Source organism: Staurois parvus, unplaced genomic scaffold, assembly GCF_062004578.1.
Source record: "Staurois parvus isolate SC_StPar_1 unplaced genomic scaffold, SC_StPar_1.0 ptg000468l, whole genome shotgun sequence".
NCBI lineage: Eukaryota > Metazoa > Chordata > Amphibia > Anura > Ranidae > Staurois > Staurois parvus.
Window position 1 is genome coordinate 2277599 of NW_028318264.1, and position 18375 is coordinate 2295973.

Genomic DNA, 18375 nt, shown 5'->3' on the forward strand with positions numbered 1-18375 from the left:
GGAATACCCAAGGAATTAGCTCATTGGATATGGGCCAAGCTTTAAAATGTTACATCAAGGCAACATATGGCACCAGGAAGTTGTAGAACTCAGTTATCATTAAAGGTGACATGCGTAATGATTTCACGGCTTACAACAAGATTATTGCCCCTTGTTTGGTGAAGCTCATCTCCTTGGCCTACAGGTTGAAAGGCTTAGCTGTGCCAAGGAGATTACAGCACTCTCCACTAGCCGCAGGCTGAGTGTTCCACTAGCAGCAGGCTGAGTGTTCCCAGAGACAATATGCAAGGCAGCTATGTGGCTGTCAATATATATACGTTCATGAGTTATTACTGTATAAGAAGCAGCCCTAATAACAGTTGGGTTTGGAAGAGACACCCTGGCATATATCCAGAATTAAGGAGTATGCAGCATTATCCCTCCCCTGTGCAGCTAGTTGGTTCTCAGCTGTGCTAACATGGAGCTGTCAGGGAAAACAGAAGATTGAATGATGGATACTTACCATAATTTCCCTTTCCTGACGAGCTCCATGTCAGCACAATTACCACCCAGCTTGGTAGGATTAGTTACAGAACACGGAGGCTGTAAGTGGGCTCAAATTTATGAGTTAGGTCCTGGAAGCATGGAGAGGGTGGGGCCAGGGGCAAATTTGTCGTGAGGCAAACAAGGCACTTGCCTAGGGTGGCACTTTTCAGAGGGGCGGCTCCGCGCCTCGAAAGAAGGGACGTCAGTGATGTCACTACAGCAGATGAATACAGTGAGTAGTGGGAGTATCATGCCTCCCCTGGACACTGCCATCCTCCGGGATCATCACTCAGTCTTGGCTCCCCATCATCATCCACTACGGAGAGCTGCGGGAGCTCCGACCCTCAGAGCAGCCTATAGCCTGGCCGGGCGTACTGCATGCTGGGAGTTGTAGTCCTTCCCCTGCCTCCAACCTGCCGCCTCCACAGGAGCGAGCTACAATCCCGGCAGGCTATGTGGGGCATGGACTACAACTCCCAGCATGCAGTGCGACCGGCCAGGCTGTAGGCTGCTCTGAGGGTCAGAGCTTCCGGAGCTCTCTGCAGTGGATGGTGGTGGGGAGCCAGGACTGAGTGATGATCCAAGAGGATGGCAGTGTCCAGGGGAGGCAGGGATCTCTGTCACAGAGATGGAAGAGGGAAGGGAAATACGGCTGTGAGGAGGAGTTGTAATCTTGCAGCAAGAATAGGATCATCTATATGGAGGGAAAGTTCCCTGATTTCTCCAGTCCAGTTGGCTGCAATCTGGGCAATTGACAATGTGGTGATAGCCAGCTTCAGGGCAGGACCTGCCTTAGAAACAGAGGATTTCAAAAGAGTCACCAAATGCCTACCAACTGAAACAGTAGATTGATTATTTAGTGCAAGGAAGACCAAGTCCACAGTGGGAATTGTCTAGTTCTTCTTAAACTCTCCTTCCATAAGATACAAGCCATCAAAATTATGAGAGGAGGAAAAAAAACCTCTCTGAGTTGAGCCAATCATTACGTAAGCCCAATTGACTTGATGAATAGCAGAGAAAAGCTTTCTAGGAATAGACTTCTTTTTCATGCTGAGACAACTACGTGGGGGACAAGCAGCACTAGTGAGTTGATTTACTAAAACTGGAGAGTGCAAAATCTAGTGCATCTATGCATGGCAGCCAATCAGCTTCTAACTTCAGCTTGTTCAGTTAAGCTTTGACAAAAAAAAACTGGAAGCTAATTGGTTTCTACGCAGAGCTGCACCATATTTTGCACTCTCCAGCTTTAATAAATCAACCCCTAGGTGTATCTATTAAGGAACTACAACACACTGCTTCAACCAATGAGTCCACAGTAGCCAGCATATGAAGAGAAGCTGAAGAAGTAATTTATAAAAATTTGGAGGAGAAAAATAATCTACAGCCTTCACTAACATGTTTGTGTCCCCTTGCCTTCTGCAAATAAAAATGCACTAGATAGTACAGATTATAATGCCTGAAGATAATCAGGGGGTGGAGAGACAGAACAGTTAGTATCAGGGGTGGACTGACCATTCAAACATTCAGGCACTGCCCGTGGGCCCAGGGTCAGTAGGGGGCCCCATGAGATGCCCCTGGTACCTTTCATTGGCTTTTCATAGGCTTTTTTGGGTGTGGGTGAGGACACAGGGGCCCCATGATCCCCTACTGCCCGGGGGCCCCATGAGTTCTCAGTCCGCCCCTGGTTAGTACCTGACAATTCTAGAAGTGGCAATGGTCTTTGAAGTAGGTCATACTTAGTGGTAGAATTCTGCTTTAATCAGACAGGCTGCATTGTGCTTGTCTATGGGGAAGAGTTACTATGGTGCTGAAGTGTTGTCAGTGTAAGACTTTTGTTTGTCTTATGTATTTTCACTCCAGAGTGCCTATAATCCGCCTATAATCCACCTGTAGTACACCATTGCTAAGTGTGGATTCCCCTGTGGGCTACTCACAAGAGTGATGCTGATTGAGGGAGTTCACTGTGTCTGGTCTGAAGGAATTGCAAAAACCCAGTGGCTATGTTTCTAACGTATCAGGCAACAGATGAGATTTCAAACAATCAATTTGCTTCATCGGTAGAAATGGCGGCCGGAGGAGCACAGTCAGGAGTCTTATGAGCACTACATTACTAGTCAGAAAAGAACTTGCGGTAGTGAGGTGAAAGAAAAGAATGACAATTTGATCAATTTGATTAGGTAAACATTATATTTACATTAAATATAAGGTAGAGTAAGCAAGACATTAACAGTCAGGGTAAAACCACTCAAAGTGTAGATTACCGCTGTAGCACCCTCCTAGTTAGCTAGAGTCCCGATTGATAGAGAGGAAGGCTGAGTAGCAGCCTGGGTGAGATAGCCAGAAAGTCAAATTGTGGTCAAGAGCTGAGCTGCAGACCAGCCCCTCTGGAATTTGCCCCTGCTCTAGAGCTTTGGAGGAAGGTCTCGAGGTAGTGGGTGGACCGAAGGAGTGGCTGGCTTGCACTCTTGAGGGATCCTGGCCAATCCCCGACAGGAAGCTTAGAAAGGGGCCAGAACACCCTTAAAAGTGTTGGAGCCTGATCAGTAGCAGGAGAGTTCGGGTGGAAGACATAGTGAGGATGATGTAAGACTGAAGGCAGGAGGCTGTGAGGAGGCCCAGTGGGATGGGGGCCTACCTGCAAGCTTGGAGCTGGAAAGGAGGAAAGCTTGGAGCCCAATGACCCCAGAGGGAGGACCACCAGTACAGCAGGGAAGGAGCGGCCCAGCTGATAGGCCTGGCAGCAGCCACCAACTCATCAGTGGTACAGGAGAAGATCTGAGTGAGTACCCCTGCACCTCCTGGGTGGATAGGGGAAGGAGCACTCTGGTGGGAAACCAGTGACTGTTTATCTCTTAAAGTGACAGGAACTGGATCCCCTGTTCAGGGACATCTCCAGATTGCTGGTTGAAGAAGAGGAGTTCATCTAGGGTCTGGGATGGTACATTGGGAAATGCTGACTAGCTCTACAGAGGCAGAGACTGTGTTGCAGGGAAGGCTTGTAAACAATTCCAGGAATTTGTCCTCATTTCATCAGTTCCCTTGGGCATCCTGTACACCCCTAACCCTATCCCAGTTCAAATACCCTAAATAAAATAACAAAACCAAAGCTCAAGGACTGATGCAAGCCTATGTGAAGATGCATGTTGCCTGGCTGTGCAGGACTATAGGGGTGCCCAAGTCTCTAGCGACCCCTGGGGGGGGGGGGTAGTGCTACACCATGTAACTTGTGTCCTCAAAATTGCTTGTGGGCTTAACACTGAGGTATGTCTTATAAGATAAAAATAAAGTGTAGTATGAACTACATATCCAGGCAATAATCCAACAAGCTATGTGTAGCCAGGACCTGGTATGTAAAATTACAAGGAAACCCTATTCTTACTTTATCCACTTCGTTGGTGCCATCCAGGGACCAGGCTTCTCTGTCACAGTGCAAATACCCTCAAAAATGTCTTCAGGGTCTGGGTGCTATAGGAATGAACAATGGTCCTGGCCCTTCATAGCACCCTGCAGCAAACTCACTTGTTGTACCACTAATCAAGGTGGGCACCAAATGCAGGATCCATTGCCCAAAGTGAACATTACAGGCCAGAAATCCTTTTACTTACCTATGTCTGCAGTCGCGTTATATTTTAAGTCTTTTCTCCTCTTCCATGCACAGGAAGTCCACATCACAGAGTTTGATCTTTCAAGATATTTATACTCCATAAAAAAAAATGTAGAATGGCATATTTCATTGTTAGCAAACGTTTTGATACATTGCCTTTCATGCAAAGGTGAGAAGAGCTTTTTTGGACAGTGTAAGAAGTTGGGAGTCATCTTTTCACCTAACTGATGTCCATAAACCAAACTGTAGGAATAATGATATTTGACCCTCTACCAGGGGCGGACTGACAACTCATGGGGCCCCCGGGCAATAGGGGATCATGGGGCCCCTGTGTCCTTGCCCAAACTCAAAAAAGCCTATGAAAAAGGTACCAGGAGCATCTCATGGGGCCCTCTACTGACCCCGGGCCCTTGGGCAGTGCCTGAGTTTCCAAATGGTCAGTCTTCCCCTGCCCTCTTCCAATCAACAGTAGGACATTAGAGTTTTCAGAGCTGTGTGGAATTGATAGACATGATGCAGAGCTGGTCTGGAAAACTCATGTTTCTCCATCACATACAGCTGACACAAAACATTTTCAGTACATTGTACAATCTTAATAAAGTGCAGCAAAACTTTTTATTCATGCGATTCTCTTTTGAAATATAACATGATTCCAAAAATGTATTGTTTTATATTTGCAGAATGCAAGTGAAAAAGTAGGGAAGCACAAATCATTTAAAATGTAGTTTAATCAAAAGTAATAAAATGAAAGGGACAACTCATAGTATAAGAACTATAAGTATACGGTAAGTAAGAAGCACGTCATATCTTCATTGTATTGCAGTCTGCATTGTCTTCAACATATTTACAATAACTTTTTAGTGTTGCATGTCTTTGTTTTTCTTAGCTAAAACAGAAGAGATAAAATATGATTCCATAACAAAAAATGGTAGTAATAAATTTGAAATTGCATACTAAGGCTGGCCATACATTATACAATTTTCTTGAGATTTTTGGTTTAGATTTACCAAAAACCATATAATAGGAGGTCAAACCTAAACAACACTTTCAGTTGTATCCAATTAGGCAGGCTCTTGCACTACATAGTTGAAGGTAAATCTAAAGGAAATTGGGTAGAAATTGGACAGAAAATTGTATAGTGTATGGCCAGTCTTAGGCCTCATGCACGTTTCTGCAAACACATTTAGATGCATTTAGGCATGGCAAGTGCTTGGGTATTCATTCATTTCATTGGCCAGAATATTAATTTTCTCTGGCCACTGAAACGAATGACCGCTTAAGAGCTTGACGGGCCTAGAATTAACATGTACTTAGACATGCTGACACACGTTTAAGCATATCAGATGTTTTTTAGCTGCAAATGGTGCTGGCTCTGGGATTTGTTTCTGCCTCTAAATGCCTGTAAATGCCTATATGTGCATGGACATATACAGTAGGCTAACATGAAGGGGTGTCTAGAGGCAAATTAAAAAAATCCCCTTAAAAGTGGCTTTTTTTTCTCCCAGTGTGCATGATGAAGCCTTCTACTTGAATTGGTTGGACAGCCATTATGTAGTATAAGCTTGACCAATCTGTGCACAATTGTTCTGGCTGTATTAAAATAGACCATTACTGAGAGAAATATGTATGCCACTATTGCTGACTGATCCTTCAAAAAGTTATTGTTGCCTGCTGAACATGTTCATTAAAGGTGTCACTATTTTATGCCACTTTCCCCAAAACAATAGGCAAATCTAATGTTCTGCCTTCACTATGCATTCAGTAGCTGCATACTTGTTATGTAGTAGAAAAATATGGTACCGCGCTCTAATCAATCATGCAACATCAAAACATGACCTTAATCTGTGAAAACAATAATATGCCTTAAGTGTGCATATATATACTCAAATCAATCATTACAGTGAATAAAGTCCATATATTTATGCACTTTGCGTATTTGATTAATATTCCAGTGGTGATCTTAGACTATATGGGGAAAAAAAAAAAAATCCTTTCTACAGTGTAGTGCCAGTCTCCCAGTAGATGTAATATACAGTATGATACAATGTGCTCTCCTCTGTGGCAAATTGAATAATAGTGTGCAATAGAAACTGCACTGTGGGTCAGTATTAGAGATGAGCGAAGTATTCAAAAATTCGATTCGACTGATTCGGCGAATTCGTGGAAAAATTTCGATTCGAGTCGAATATATTCGCTGTGAATTTAACTTAAAAAAGGGTGTTTCTAGGCTTCAGAGAGACTTAATATTAGTGCAGAACACTGTACCTTTAATTTAAATGCCCTTGGAGTCTGCTGGGGAAGAGAAATAATACTGTCAGTCAGTATGACATGCAGATGAGTGCCGTCGATCTTAGAATCACCGCACACTTCACTCATTTGGGCAGTCACGGGGCCAAAACCAGAGTGTGGAGCCACAGTGTGGCAGTGGAGGCAGCAGCAATGGGAGGCCATACAGCACCCTATGACAAAAATGGAAACCACCAGCAGTGTGAGGAGACCTGAAAGTGGCACATGGCAGAGTGTGGCGATAGAGACAGCAGCAATGGGAGGCCGTACAGGGACCCATGACACACTCTGGACCTGGCAGCAGCATGAGGAGGCGGTACAGGGGCCCATGACAGATTACGGGCCTGGCAGCAGCATGAGGAGTCGGTACGGGGGCCCATGGCAGATTACGGGCCTGGCAGCAGCAATGGGAGGCCGTACAGGGACCCATGACACACTCTGGACCTGGCAGCAGCATGGGGAGGCGGTACAGGGGCCCATGACAGATTACGGGCCTGGCAGCAGCATGAGGAGTCGGTACGGGGGCCCATGACACACTCTGGACCTGGCAGCAGCATGAGGAGGCGGTACAGGGGCGCATGACAGATTACGAGCCTGGCAGCAGCAACTTGGACAGGAGGACGTTCAGCTTCTGCACCGTCGGGTGCGTGCTCGCAAAATGTTGTCTCTTGGAAACGGATTCCAAGAAAGACTGCTGACGGAATCCGTGAAGAGGAGTAGCAGGAGAAGGAGAATCTGAACGAGCGGAATATGCCAACAAGCGACAACAGGGGCCCATGACAGATTACGGGCCTGGCAGCAGCATGAGGAGTCGGTACGGGGGCCCATGGCAGATTAGGGGCCTGGCAGCAGCTATGGGAGGCCCGTAATCTGCCAGCACCCTATGACAAAAAATGGAACACACCAGCAGTGTGAGGAGACCTGAAAGTGGCACATGGCAGAGTGTGGCGATGGAGACAGCAGCAATGGGAGGCCGTACAGGGACCCATGAGAGACCCTGGACTTGGCAGCAGCATGAGGAGGCGGTATAGGGGCCCATGGCAGATTAGGGGCCTGGCAGCAGCTATGGGAGGCCCGTAATCTGCCAGCACCCTATGACAAAAAATGGAACACACCAGCAGTGTGAGGAGACCTGAAAGTGGCACATGTTTGGGGCATGATTCATGGCGGATTTAGTCAGTTGTGTCAGGAACTGGTGGTTTGAAATCCAGACTAATCCACGCCTGATTCATTTTCACAAACGTGAGTCTCTCCACACTTTGGGTGGACAGTCGTGTCCTCCGCGGAGTTGCAATACCTCCTGCCGCACTAAACACGCGCTCCGATGCCACGCTACTGGCCGGGCATGACAGCCTTTCAAGGGCAAATTCAGCTAGTTGGGGCCAAAGGTCAAGTTTCGTTGCCCAGTAGTCAAGGGGATTGTCTACCTCGGTTGGCAGGGTGCTGTCCAAGTAGGCCTAAGCCTGTTGTTTGAGGTCCTGCTCCAGGTCCACCTGATGCTGCTGCTGCTGCTGCTGCGGCTGGTTAGTAGTTTCCTCACTGCGCTGGTGAAGAAAGCTACTCATCATCGACTGCAGACTGAGGCAGCCGCTGCTGGTGGAGCTGCCACTGCTCCTACCACCCCACCCCTCCCCTGCTGCCATGGCAGCGGAACGCGAGCGCACAGGGCCCACAGTGTCTGAGGATGGACGTTGGCGCAGACAGGCAGAGACCAACTGACTACATAGGTGGTTTTTATAGTACGTTATTTTGGCCTCCCTCTCAGCAGGTGTGAAAAAGGCCACCATTTTTGAACGGTAGCGAGGGTCCAACAAGGTGGACAGCCAAAAGTCATCCCTCTGTCTGATGGTTATTATTCGGCTGTCGCTACGCAAGCAAGCGAGCATGCTATGGGCCATTTGTGCCAAGGAATGCGAGGGACTCCCTGCCTCCATCTCCACAGCATACTGCCACGGTGCGTCTGGGTCCTCTGTCTCCTCTTCCTCCTCCTCTACCAGATGCTCCTGCTCCTCCACTCCTGTCCGCTGAGTGGAAAAACCACCCATTTCACTCAATAATTCCTGAGCACCAATGTCCTCCTCTACCTCCTCCTCTTCTTCCTGTCCTGCCCCCACAGGGGTCATGTGGCGTTGAGATCTGTGCGCCACGTCTACCGCACCCTGACCAGCCATTGTTAACAGCATTTGTTCCAGGACGTGCAACAGAGGAATGACGTCGTTCATCCCATAGTCCTGCCGACTCACGAATAGCGTGGCCTCCTCAAAGGGCCTGAGCAAGCGCAGGTGTCACGCATGAGCTGCCAATGGCTGACATCTAAGTTACACAGGGAGTACCTTTATCCGCTTTTAACATCAGGAAATCTGTGATGGCCTTTTGCTGTTCGTAAAGGCGGTCTAACATATGTAGGGTTGAATTCCACCTTGTTGCAACGTCACAGCATGAGGAGTCGGTATAGGGGCCCATGGCAGATTAGGGGCCTGGCAGCAGCTATGGGAGGCCCGTAATCTGCCAGCACCCTATGTCAAAAAATTCAACACACCAGCAGTGTGAGGAGACCTGAAAGTGGCACATGGCAGAGTGTGGCGATGGAGACAGCAGCAATGGGAGGCCGTACAGGGACCCATGACAGACTCTGGACTTGGCAGCAGCATGAGGAGGCGGTATATAGGGGCCCATGGCAGATTAGGGGCCTGGCAGCAGCTATAGGAGGCCCGTAATCTGCCAGCACCCTATGTCAAAAAATTCAACACACCAGCAGTGTGAGGAGACCTGAAAGTGGCACATGGCAGAGTGTGGCGATGGAGACAGCAGCAATGGGAGGCCGTACAGGGACCCATGACAGACTCTGGACTTGGCAGCAGCATGAGGAGGCGGTATATAGGGGCCTATGGCAGATTAGGGGCCTGGCAGCAGCTATAGGAGGCCCGTAATCTGCCAGCACCCTATGTCAAAAAATTCAACACACCAGCAGTGTGTGAGGAGACCTGAAAGTGGCACATGGCAGAGTGTGGCGATGGAGACAGCAGCAATGGGAGGCCGTACAGGGACCCATGACAGACTCTGGACTTGGCAGCAGCATGAGGAGGCGGTATATAGGGGCCTATGGCAGATTAGGGGCCTGGCAGCAGCTATAGGAGGCCCGTAATCTGCCAGCACCCTATGTCAAAAAATTCAACACACCAGCAGTGTGAGGAGACCTGAAAGTGGCACATGGCAGAGTGTGGCGATGGAGACAGCAGCAATGGGAGGCCGTACAGGGACCCATGACAGACTCTGGACTTGGCAGCAGCATGAGGAGGCGGTATATAGAGGCCTATGGCAGATTAGGGGCCTGGCAGCAGCTATAGGAGGCCCGTAATCTGCCAGCACCCTATGTCAAAAAATTGAACACACCAGCAGTGTGTGAGGAGACCTGAAAGTGGCACATGGCAGAGTGTGGCGATGGAGACAGCAGCAATGGGAGGCCGTACAGGGACCCATGACAGACTCTGGACTTGGCAGCAGCATGAGGAGGCGGTATATAGGGGCCTATGGCAGATTAGGGGCCTGGCAGCAGCTATGGGAGGCCGGTAATCTGCCAGCACCCTATGTCAAAAAATTCAACACACCAGCAGTGTGAGGAGACCTGAAAGTGGCACATGGCAGAGTGTGGCGATGGAGACAGCAGCAATGGGAGGCCGTACAGGGACCCATGACAGACTCTGGACTTGGCAGCAGCATGAGGAGGCGGTATATAGGGGCCTATGGCAGATTAGGGGCCTGGCAGCAGCTATAGGAGGCCCGTAATCTGCCAGCACCCTATGTCAAAAAATTCAACACACCAGCAGTGTGAGAAGACCTGAAAGTGGCACATGGCAGAGTGTGGCGATGGAGACAGCAGCAATGGGAGGCCGTACAGGGACCCATGACAGACTCTGGACTTGGCAGCAGCATGAGGAGGCGGTATATAGAGGCCTATGGCAGATTAGGGGCCTGGCAGCAGCTATAGGAGGCCCGTAATCTGCCAGCACCCTATGTCAAAAAATTGAACACACCAGCAGTGTGTGAGGAGACCTGAAAGTGGCACATGGCAGAGTGTGGCGATGGAGACAGCAGCAATGGGAGGCCGTACAGGGACCCATGACAGACTCTGGACTTGGCAGCAGCATGAGGAGGTGGTATATAGGGGCCCATGGCAGATTAGGGGCCTGGCAGCAGCTATGGGAGGCCCGTAATCTGCCAGCACCCTATGTCAAAAAATTCAACACACCAGCAGTGTGAGGAGACCTGAAAGTGGCACATGGCAGAGTGTGGCGATGGAGACAGCAGCAATGGGAGGCCGTACAGGGACCCATGACAGACTCTGGACTTGGCAGCAGCATGAGGAGGCGGTATATAGGGGCCTATGGCAGATTAGGGGCCTGGCAGCAGCTATAGGAGGCCGGTAATCTGCCAGCACCCTATGTCAAAAAATTCAACACACCAGCAGTGTGAGGAGACCTGAAAGTGGCACATGGCAGAGTGTGGCGATGGAGACAGCAGCAATGGGAGGCCGTACAGGGACCCATGACAGACTCTGGACTTGGCAGCAGCATGAGGAGGCGGTATATAGAGGCCTATGGCAGATTAGGGGCCTGGCAGCAGCTATAGGAGGCCCGTAATCTGCCAGCACCCTATGTCAAAAAATTGAACACACCAGCAGTGTGTGAGGAGACCTGAAAGTGGCACATGGCAGAGTGTGGCGATGGAGACAGCAGCATTGGGAGGCCGTACAGGGACCCATGACAGACTCTGGACTTGGCAGCAGCATGAGGAGGCGGTATATAGGGGCCTATGGCAGATTAGGGGCCTGGCAGCAGCTATAGGAGGCCCGTAATCTGCCAGCACCCTATGTCAAAAAATTCAACACACCAGCAGTGTGAGGAGACCTGAAAGTGGCACATGGCAGAGTGTGGCGATGGAGACAGCAGCAATGGGAGGCCGTACAGGGACCCATGACAGACTCTGGACTTGGCAGCAGCATGAGGAGGCGGTATATAGAGGCCTATGGCAGATTAGGGGCCTGGCAGCAGCTATAGGAGGCCCGTAATCTGCCAGCACCCTATGTCAAAAAATTGAACACACCAGCAGTGTGTGAGGAGACCTGAAAGTGGCACATGGCAGAGTGTGGCGATGGAGACAGCAGCAATGGGAGGCCGTACAGGGACCCATGACAGACTCTGGACTTGGCAGCAGCATGAGGAGGCGGTATATAGGGGCCTATGGCAGATTAGGGGCCTGGCAGCAGCTATAGGAGGCCCGTAATCTGCCAGCACCCTATGTCAAAAAATTCAACACACCAGCAGTGTGAGGAGACCTGAAAGTGGCACATGGCAGAGTGTGGCGATGGAGACAGCAGCAATGGGAGGCCGTACAGGGACCCATGACAGACTCTGGACTTGGCAGCAGCATGAGGAGGCGGTATATAGAGGCCTATGGCAGATTAGGGGCCTGGCAGCAGCTATGGGAGGCCCGTAATCTGCCAGCACCCTATGACAAAAAATGGAACACACCAGCAGTGTGTGAGGAGACCTGAAAGTGGCACATGTTTGAGGCATGATTCATGGCGGATTTAGTCAGTTGTGTCAGGAACTGGTGGTTTGAAATCCAGACTAATCCACGCCTGATTCATTTTCACAAACGTGAGTCTCTCCACACTTTGGGTGGACAGTCGTGTCCTCCGCGGAGTTACAATACCTCCTGCCGCACTAAACACGCGCTCCGATGCCACGCTACTGGCCGGGCATGACAGCCTTTCAAGGGCAAATTCAGCTAGTTGGGGCCAAAGGTCAAGTTTCTTTGCCCAGTAGTCAAGGGGATTGTCTACCTCGGTTGGCAGGGTGCTGTCCAAGTAGGCCCAAGCCTGTTGTTTGAGGTCCTGCTCCAGGTCCACCTGATGCTGCTGCTGCTGCTGCGGCTGGTTAGTAGTTTCCTCACTGCGCTGGTGAAGAAAGCTACTCATCATCGACTGCAGACTGAGGCAGCCGCTGCTGGTGGAGCTGCCACTGCTCCTACCACCCCACCCCTCCCCTGCTGCCATGGCAGCGGAACGCGAGCGCACAGGGCCCACAGTGTCTGAGGATGGACGTTGGCGCACAAAGGCAGAGACCAACTGACTACATAGGTGGTTTTTATAGTACGTTATTTTGGCCTCCCTCTCAGCAGGTGTGAAAAAGGCCACCATTTTTGAACGGTAGCGAGGGTCCAACAAGGTGGACAGCCAAAAGTCATCCCTCTGTCTGATGGTTATTATTCGGCTGTCGCTACGCAAGCAACTGAGCATGCTATGGGCCATTTGTGCCAAGGAATGCGAGGGACTCCCTGCCTCCATCTCCACAGCATACTGCCACGGTGCGTCTGGGTCCTCTGTCTCCTCCTCCTCCTCCTCCTCTACCAGATGCTCCTGCTCCTCCACTCCTGTCCGCTGAGTGGAAAAACCACCCATTTCACTCAATAATTCCTGAGCACAAATGTCCTCCTCTACCTCCTCCTCTTCTTCCTGTCCTGCCCCCACAGGGGTCATGTGGCGTTGAGATCTGTGCGCCACGTCTACCGCACCCTGACCAGCCATTGTTAACAGCATTTGTTCCAGGACGTGCAACAGAGGAATGACGTTGTTCATCCCATAGTCCTGCCGACTCACGAATAGCGTGGCCTCCTCAAAGGGCCTGAGCAAGCGGCAGGTGTCACGCATGAGCTGCCAATGGCTGACATCAAAGTTACACAGGGGAGTACCTTTATCCGCTTGTAACATCAGGAAATCGGTGATGGCCTTTCGCTGTTCGTAAAGGCGGTCTAACATGTGTAGGGTTGAATTCCACCTTGTTGCAACGTCGCAGATCAGGCGATGCTGTGCAATTCCGTTCTGCCGCTGCAGCTCAAGGAGGGTGTGCTTTGCGGTGTAGGAATGGCTGAAATGCATGCAAAGTTTACGTGACATTTTAAGGATGTCTTGCAGTGGGATGGTGGATTTTAGGAACCGCTTGACAACCAGATTGAACACGTGAGCCATGCATGGCGCATGGCACAACCTCCCTTGACACAGAGCAGACAACATGTTCTTTCCGTTGTCGGTCAACATGGTTCCGATTTTGAGTTTGCGCGGAGACAGCCATCTGTTGATTTCTCTGTTCATTACACTGAGAAGTTCCTCCCCTGTGTGACTACGTTCGCCAAGGCATACCAGGTGCAGCACAGCGTGACACCGTTGCGCCCTGCACATGTGATATGCCGGTCGGGTAATGGGACTTGGCACAGGGGTGGGGGCTGAGGACACGGCGGAAGAAGAGGTGGTAGAGGCGGACATCTTTGCCGGACCAAGGACGTGCAAACGTGGAGGCAAAAGCGGCGTGACCTGTCCAAGTTGCTGGTGCGGCTGTGACGGCACCACGTTCACCCAGTGGGCCGTAAATGACATGTACTGTCCCTGACCGTAGTTACAGCTCCACACGTCGGCGCTGCCGTGCACTTTGGCAGAGACCGACATGCTCAAAGACTGGCCCACCATCTCTTCTACATGTGAATGCAGGGCTGGCACTGCCTTTTTGGCGAAGAAATGACGGCTTGGCACTCTCCACCGCGGCGCGGCACAAGCCATCATTTCTCGGAAATGTGCTGAGTCCACCACTTGGAAAGGGAGGGACTGCAGCACCAGCAACTTGGACAGGAGGACGTTCAGCTTTTGCACCGTCGGGTGCGTGCTCGCAAACTGTTGTCTCTTGGAAACGGATTCCAAGAAAGATTGCTGACGGAATCCGTGAAGAGGAGTAGCAGGAGAAGGAGCATCTGAACGAGCGGAAGATGCCAACGAGCGACAACTCCCCTCACCAGAGGTGTTGGAGCCTTGACTGGCTGATGGAGGGCGATTGACGTCAGGTGACGGAGCAAGTAACGGAGCGGGTGATGGAGCGGGGGCTGGGGCGGGCAGAACCGCCATATCTTTATCACGGTTTTCCCAGGCCACCAAATGGCGACGCTGCATATGCTGCCGCAACGCTGTAGTCCCAACATGGGCCCCCTGGCCACGCTTGACTTTCTGGCCACATAGTCGACATACGGCTACGTTTACTTCCTCGGGCGGCTTGACAAAAAATTGCCACACCGCCGAGTAGGAAACTTTGCCCCCGCTACTCCTCACTGGCTGACTGCTACTTCCTCCGTGCACACCGGCACCACTACTGGCCGTGGTGGTAGGCTGCAGTGGAGCTGGTGCTCTACTTCGTGGCCGTTTGGCTCCACTGACACTGCTGCGACCCTGCTGCTGTCTCCTGGGCAACCCACCGACTGTTTTGCTCGCTGCCAAGCTGCCACCCTCTTCTCCTGATGATGCGGAAGAAATTGCCTGATGACGACGAGGCTGCCAAGTGCGATCAACCTCCTCATCATCAAGTAGGGTCTCCGCCTCACTACTAGCCCCCTCGGCTGCGTCTGGGTCAGGAGACAGACCTGTCTCTAGACCGGCTACCGAGCCACTCTCCTCGCCACTACTTCTTTGCCTGGCTGCTGAAAAGGCGGATGTCTCCCCCCGTTCCTGACCGCCCTCTGTTAGCTCTTCCTCACTGTACAGTGGGGCTGAGCCCACAGCATGCGATACTTCGCTTGGTGAGGGAACACCAAAGGACAGGGGCAGGTAGAGGACACGTGATTTCAGTGGGCTTGGTCCCGGGCCATGCCAACTAACGGTTGTGTCTGACGTACCCACCGACCGTTGGCTGTAGGTGTCAGAGGTGACCTGGGAAGAGGAAGACGACCGAGCCAACCAATCGACGACGGCAGGGTTGTCGGTGGAGACACGACCGCTGGATGACACCGGGAGCACTGGCCTCTGGCTGCGAATAGTGCTGCCTCGACCCCTTCCTCTGCTGCCACGTCTGCTCGCTCCTAAAACATTGCCTCCTCTGCCACTCCTCTGCATGTTGTCTGACATACTCTTTAATTCAACGATTCTGTGTCCCTGAGTAACAATTCTGTGTCCCTGAGTAACAATTCTGTGTCTGTCCCTGAGTAACAATTCTGTGGCCCTAAGTAACGGTTCTGTGGCCCTCAGTAACAATTCTGTGTCCCTCAGTAACAATTCTGTGTCTGTCCCTGAGTAACAATTATGTGGCCCTAAGTAACGGTTCTGTGGCCCTCAGTAACAATTCTGTGTCCCTGATTAACGTTTATGTGGCCCTAAGTAACGGTTCTGTGGCCCTCAGTAACAATTCTGTGTCCCTGAGTAACAATTCTGTGTCTGTCCGAGTAACAATTCTGTGGCCCTAAGTAACAGTTCTGTGGCCCTCAGTAACAATTCTGTGTCCCTGAGTAACCTTTCTGTGGCCCTAAGTAACATTCTGTGGCCCTCAGTAACAATTCTGTGTCCCTGAGTAACAATTCTGTGGCCCTAAGTAACAGTTCTGTGGCCCTCAGTAACAATTCTGTGTCCCTGAGTAACAATTCTGTGGCCCTAAGTAACGGTTCTGTGGCCCTCAGTAACAATTATGTGTCCCTGATTAACGTTTATGTGGCCCTAAGTAACGGTTCTGTGGCCCTCAGTAACAATTCTGTGTCCCTGATTAACGTTTCTGTGGCCCTAAGTAACGGTTCTGTGGCCCTCAGTAACAATTCTGTGTCCCTCAGTAACAATTCTGTGTCTGTCCCTGAGTAACAATTCTGTGGCCCTAAGTAACGGTTCTGTGGCCCTCAGTAACAATTCTGTGTCCCTGATTAACGTTTATGTGGCCCTAAGTAACGGTTCTGTGGCCCTCAGTAACAATTCTGTGTCCCTGAGTAACAATTCTGTGTCTGTCCGAGTAACAATTCTGTGGCCCTAAGTAACAGTTCTGTGGCCCTCAGTAACAATTCTGTGTCCCTGAGTAACCTTTCTGTGGCCCTAAGTAACATTCTGTGGCCCTCAGTAACAATTCTGTGTCCCTGAGTAACAATTCTGTGGCCCTAAGTAACAGTTCTGTGGCCCTCAGTAACAATTCTGTGTCCCTGAGTAACAATTCTGTGGCCCTAAGTAACGGTTCTGTGGCCCTCAGTAACAATTATGTGTCCCTGATTAACGTTTATGTGGCCCTAAGTAACGGTTCTGTGGCCCTCAGTAACAATTCTGTGTCCCTGATTAACGTTTCTGTGGCCCTAAGTAACGGTTCTGTGGCCCTCAGTAACAATTCTGTGTCCCTCAGTAACAATTCTGTGTCTGTCCCTGAGTAACAATTCTGTGGCCCTAAGTAACGGTTCTGTGGCCCTCAGTAACAATTCTGTGCCCCTGATTAACTTTTATGTGGCCCTAAGTAACGGTTCTGTGGCCCTCAGTAACAATTCTGTGTCCCTCTGTAACAATTCTGTGTCTGTCCCTGAGTAACAATTCTGTGGCCCTAAGTAACGGTTCTGTGGCCCTCAGTAACAATTCTGTGTCCCTGAGTAACAATTCTGTGGCCCTAAGTAACGGTTCTGTGGCCCTCAGTAACAATTCTGTGTCCCTGAGTAACAATTCTGTGGCCCTAAGTAACGGTTGTGGCCCTCAGTAACAATTCTGTGTCCCTCAGTAACAATTCTGTGTCTGTCCCTGAGTAACAATTATGTGGCCCTAAGTAACGGTTATGTGGCCCTCAGTAACAATTCTGTGTCCCTAAGTAACAATTCTGTGGCCCTAAGTAACGGTTCTGTGGCCCTCAGTAACAATTCTGTGTCCCTAAGTAACAATTCTGTGGCCCTAAGTAACGGTTCTGTGGCCCTCAGTAACAATTCTGTGTCCCTCAGTAACAATTCTGTGTCCCTCAGTAACAATTCTGTGTCCCTCAGTAACAATTCTGTGTCTGTCCCTGATTAACGTTTACGTGGCCCTAAGTAACGGTTCTGTGGCCCTCAGTAACAATTCTGTGTCCCTGATTAACGTTTCTGTGGCCCTAAGTAACGGTTCTGTGGCCCTCAGTAACAATTCTGTGTCCCTCAAGAAACAATTCTGTGTCTGTCCGTGAGTAACAATTCTGTGGCCCTAAGTAACGGTTCTGTGGCCCTCAGTAACAATTCTGTGTCCCTGATTAACGTTTATGTGGCCCTAAGTAACGGTTCTGTGGCCCTCAGTAACAATTCTGTGTCCCTGATTAACGTTTCTGTGGCCCTAAGTAACGGTTCTGTGGCCCTCAGTAATAATTCTGTGTCCCTCAGTAACAATTCTGTGTCTGTCCCTGAGTAACAATTCTGTGGCCCTAACTAACGTTTCTGTGGCCCTCAGTAACAGTTCTGTGGCTCTCAGTAACAATTCTGTGTCTGTCCCTGAGTAACAATTCTGTGGCCCTAACTAACGTTTCTGTGGCCCTAAGTAACAATTCTCTGGCACTCAGTAACAATTCTGTCTGTCCCTGAGTAACAATTCTGTGGCCCTAATAACGTTTCTGTGGCCCTAAGTAACAGTTCTGTGGCCCTCAGTAACAATTCTGTGTCTGTCCCTGAGTAACAATTCTGTGGCCCTAACTAACGTTTCTGTGGCCCTAAGTAACAATTCTCTGGCACTCAGTAACAATTCTGTCTGTCCCTGAGTAACAATTCTGTGGCCCTAATAACGTTTCTGTGGCCCTAAGTAACAGTTCTGTGGCCCTCAGTAACAATTCTGTGTCTGTCCCTGAGTAACAATTCTGTGGCCCTAACTAACGTTTCTGTGGCCCTAAGTAACAATTCTCTGGCACTCAGTAACAATTCTGTCTGTCCCTGAGTAACAATTCTGTGGCCCTAACTAACGTTTCTGTGGCCCTCAGTAACAGTTCTGTGGCTCTCAGTAACAATTCTGTGTCTGTCCCTGAGTAACAATTCTGTGGCCCTAACTAACGTTTCTGTGGCCCTCAGTAACAGTTCTGTGGCTCTCAGTAACAATTCTGTGTCTGTCCCTGAGTAACAATTCTGTGGCCCTAACTAACGTTTCTGTGGCCCTAAGTAACAATTCTCTGGCACTCAGTAAC

The 18375-nt window shown here is 50.1% G+C and overlaps 1 protein-coding gene across 1 annotated transcript in view; it reads right to left on the reverse strand.

The window, feature by feature from the left end:
• Positions 1 to 4730: 4730 nt before the first annotated feature.
• The window catches only part of LOC149452718 (uncharacterized), a 103862-nt gene continuing 90217 nt past the window's right edge, over positions 4731 to 18375 (reverse strand). The window contains exon 15 of the mRNA XM_089689048.1: positions 4731 to 5015. Within this exon, the coding sequence (XP_089545174.1) occupies positions 4987 to 5015 (29 nt within the window). The 3' untranslated portion in view covers positions 4731 to 4986. The remainder of the gene's footprint in view (positions 5016 to 18375) is intronic.